This window comes from Eimeria maxima, genomic scaffold (genome assembly GCF_000499605.1).
Source record: "Eimeria maxima Weybridge genomic scaffold, Emw_scaff1108, whole genome shotgun sequence".
Classification (NCBI taxonomy): Eukaryota; Apicomplexa; class Conoidasida; order Eucoccidiorida; family Eimeriidae; genus Eimeria; species Eimeria maxima.
This window is the reverse complement of record NW_013564132.1, coordinates 7501-11402: the sequence shown is the minus strand read 5'-3', so window position 1 is coordinate 11402 and position 3902 is coordinate 7501. Positions and strand designations below refer to the sequence as shown.

The window sequence follows — 3902 nt, the reverse complement described above, 5'->3', positions numbered from 1 at the left end:
TATATATATATATATATATATATATATATATATACGTATAATATATATTGTTTGTTTGTTTTGTATGTATATATGCGATAAGAAAAGAGTATTTAATTTTCTTTATTTTATTTATTTATTATTAATTAATTAATTAATTATTAATTAATTAATTAAATTTTTCTTTTTTTTTTTTCTCCCCTATATAAATGCCTTACATAAGAAGGGTTTCCTTTCCTCCCTTCCCTTATAGGCCTTGTTGTTGGGGTGTATAGGCAGCTTTTTTTTTCTTGTTTTCTCTCCTTATATAACTAAAATATTTTATATACTATATATTCGTTTTGTTCTTGACTCCCTACTGCTGCTGTTGCTGCTGCTGCTGTTGCTGCTGCTGCTGTTGCTGCTGCCGCTGCCTGTACACCGCAGCGCAACCCAGACAAGGATCCGCTTGATTTTCTGCTACTTCTCCTAACCAGCACACTAATATAACACCTAGCTAGCTAGATAGATAGATAGATAGCTAGATAGATAGCTAGATAGGTAGATAGCTAGCTAGCTAGCTAGCTGTGTCCCTGTGTGCCAATCGGCTATCCGTGTCGAGAATGAGGGGTTGTTGCTTGCTGCTGCTGCTGCTGCTGCTGCTGCTGCTGCTGCTGCTGCTACGTTGTGTGTATTTATCTATTTATTTTTTGTCTGTATTTGTTGTTAGTTGTTTCTTATGTGTTTGCACATAATTATTTATTACTTTTTTTTTTCTTTTTTGTCTGGTTTATTTAACAATAAAAAAAAAAGGAGAAAAAAATAAAAAGGAACAGCTGCATGTACACCCCAAAAAGAGAGGTAGCTTTTTTATAGTTTGCGGTGTATGTACACACACTCAATAAGGGTTTAGGGTTTAGGGTTTAGGGTTTAGTGGTTAGAGGGGTGTTAATATGCACTAATTAATTGCGGTGTATTTGTGTGCATATTTTCTCGACCCCAAAAATTAGGGTTTAGGGTTTCGAGTATATAAACCCTAAACCCTAAACCCTAATTTAGGGTTTAGGGTTTAGGGTTTCGAGTATAATATATAAATAAATAAATAAATAAATAAATATTTATTTATTTACTCAGTATCTGATAAATTAATAACATCTGCAGCTTTTTGCTGCAGTTCTTCCTTAAGGGTAGTTAGTCCTGAATATTTCTCTAGGCAAGAAGAACAGCCAATTGCCTCCCTAAGAAAATCGATCCCCTGGGATCGATATGCGGAGACGATCCCAGTAGAGCAGCACGAGCATGTTGGGCATTGCTGCTGGTGCTCCTTTAATAGACTAAAATCTGCATAAATAAATATATAAATAAATATATATATTAATTAATTAATTAATATATAAATATATAAATACATCAGTTAATATGCAGCACAAGGAGCAGCAACAACAATAACAACAGCAATCGCAGCAATAGCAGCAGCACATGTGTAGCAGCAGCAGCAGCAGCAGCAGCAGCAGACCTGCAAAGTTGGCTCGAATCATATGCGGCGTAGCCCCAAGACATGAGAATCCTGGTGGCTTTTGTTGCTGCTGTAGTTGCTGTTGCTGCGGCGTTCCTGCTGCTGCTGCTGCTGCAGCAGCAGCTGCAGCAGCAGCAGCACCTCCTCCTGCTAGAGGATCCGTCTCCGTATGGGGAGCAGCAAACCCTAAGGGGTGCTGCGTCAGTGCTGCCAGCAGCTCAACAGCAACAGAACAAGCAAGGGCACCTACACCTGGTCTTGTTACTGTACACTGCTCGTCTAATGTCCTGCAACAGCAGCAGCAGCAACAGCAGCAACAGCAGCAAACACAAAATATGCAGCAGCAACAAAATATGCGACAGCAGCAAAACGAGAAGTAACAACAGCAGCAACAAAATAAACAGCAGCAACAAAATAAACAGCAGCGCCAAAAATAAGCAGCTGCAACAGCAGCAGCAACAGCAGCAGCAGCATAAGCAGCATATGCATGAGTCAAATAACCATCAACAGCATCAAACTAACCATCAACAGCAGCAGCAGCAACAACAACAACAGCAGCAGCAGCAGGAGCAGCAGGTATACGTACCTATGGGAAATGGAGTCTGCAGGCCCATTAAGTGCATGACAGAAATAACAGCCGAGTTGATTATTTTTGACGGCATGTCGCATAACGAGCATCGAATCAAATCCTAAGGCAACAGTAAGTGCTAATGGGCTACCTAGAGCTGCCTGTACACCCCACCGTTGACGGTGATGACGCGGTGAAGATTGCCTGAATACGCATAGAAAATACATATAAAAAAGAGAAATAAAGAGGAAATATATAATAAAACATATTTTTATATATATTTAGATATATAAATCATTATATAACCTCTTACTTATCCCTTAATCATACCCCCTCCTCTCTCCCTGTTTCCTTACCGCTCCGCCACTATTAAGGAAGGCAACCACCGCGACTCGCGGCTGTCAGTAAGCAGCAGCACAACATCATGACTATCAATTAGTCTCTCTAATGTTTTTACTCCTCTTTCTAATAAATCTCCACTTAAGAAACGAGGATGGCCTGCATAATACCAATAAACCCTAAACCCTAAACCCTAAACCCTTTAATTGTCAATATTAAATAGTGTATTATACATGGGGAACTGCACAAGGTACACAATGCATACACACGGCTTGCTACACCAATACACGGGGCATGCAACGAGCTAAATGCACAGCTAGCTAGCTAGCCAGCTAGCTAGCCAACTAGCTAGCTAGCTACGCGGACAGCAAAATAGCTAGCTAGCTAGCTAACCTGGCATGGGGACATCGAGGACAACAGCGTTGCACTCCATGCCCGGTCGGACTGCGAGGATACCATCGCGAGCAGCCTCGGCCTTAAGACGCCCTAAACCTCCCTGTACACAAACCCTAAACCCTAAACCCTAAAGTCTAAACCCTAAACCCTCCGATGGTAGCAGCAAGCACACATGAGTCGAGAGTAAACAGCAACAGAAGAAGGGTTCTCCACAGCAACTGGTGAAGAGGCACTCGAGGTGTTAATTAAGGGTTTAGGGTTTAGGGTTTAGGGTTTAGGGTTTAGGAATAAAGACGGACATCAGCAGCAGCATCTTGATGGGTAAAGAGGCTCTGTCTTGATGGATTGTTTAATGCAACACGACCTCCATCAACAAATGTTATTGCCCTGCACAGACACAAGGGTTTAGGGTTTAGGGTTTAGGGTTTAGGGTTTAGGGTTTATGGAGGGAGAGGTCTAAATACATCAGCTACAAAGTCACGAGACGGCGAGCCCAAACCCTTCCGATTCTTCTTCTCCTTCTTGCTATATAGTATCTAGGGTTTAGGGTTTAGGGTTTAGGGTTTACCTGACACCCCAAGAGGCTAACAAGCGAGCAACACCACAGCCAAGAGTGCCCGCGCCAATAGCCAAAACCCTCAAAGATTGGAGGGCCTCAGGAACGAAGGAAGGCAGCACTCGCCACCTGTATACACACAAACCCCAAACCCTAAACCCTAAACCCTAAACCCTGAAGAATAGATGCACACATTCCCGGATCGTTATGGAATTCTCTCCACCTAAGCCCTAGACCCTAAATACCCAACCCTAAACCCTACCAAACCCTACCAAACCCTACCAAACCCTAAACCCTAGCGTGTATATATATATGTATATATGTATATAGATAGATTTACCTGATGAGTTGTATATTAAGATTATCTGCTTCTTGTTGCATAACAGTTGGATTAAGAAATCGCGCTAATTCTACACAAAAAAATTGCTGTGCTTTTATTGCCATATTATGACGACCAGCAGCAGCAGCAGCAGCAGCACCAGCAGCAGAAGAAGAAGAAGAAGAAGAACAAGATACTAATCTTCTTACTCGACCTATTACCATTGTTGCCCTCTTGCTGCTGACGACTC

At 41.8% G+C, this 3902-nt stretch overlaps 1 protein-coding gene across 1 annotated transcript in view; it reads right to left on the bottom strand.

Moving 5' to 3' along the window:
* Positions 1-1084: 1084 nt before the first annotated feature.
* EMWEY_00048660 (thiF family domain-containing protein, putative) overlaps positions 1085-3902 on the bottom strand; it is a gene marked incomplete at both ends in the record, with an annotated part of 5918 nt that continues 3100 nt past the window's right edge. Inside the window, 7 exons of the mRNA XM_013479398.1 lie at positions 1085-1299; positions 1475-1761; positions 2061-2246; positions 2399-2540; positions 2775-2877; positions 3351-3462; positions 3674-3902. The exon at positions 3674-3902 is cut by the window's right edge and continues 593 nt beyond it. Of these exons, the coding sequence (XP_013334852.1) occupies positions 1085-1299; positions 1475-1761; positions 2061-2246; positions 2399-2540; positions 2775-2877; positions 3351-3462; positions 3674-3902 (1274 nt within the window). The remainder of the gene's footprint in view (positions 1300-1474; positions 1762-2060; positions 2247-2398; positions 2541-2774; positions 2878-3350; positions 3463-3673) is intronic.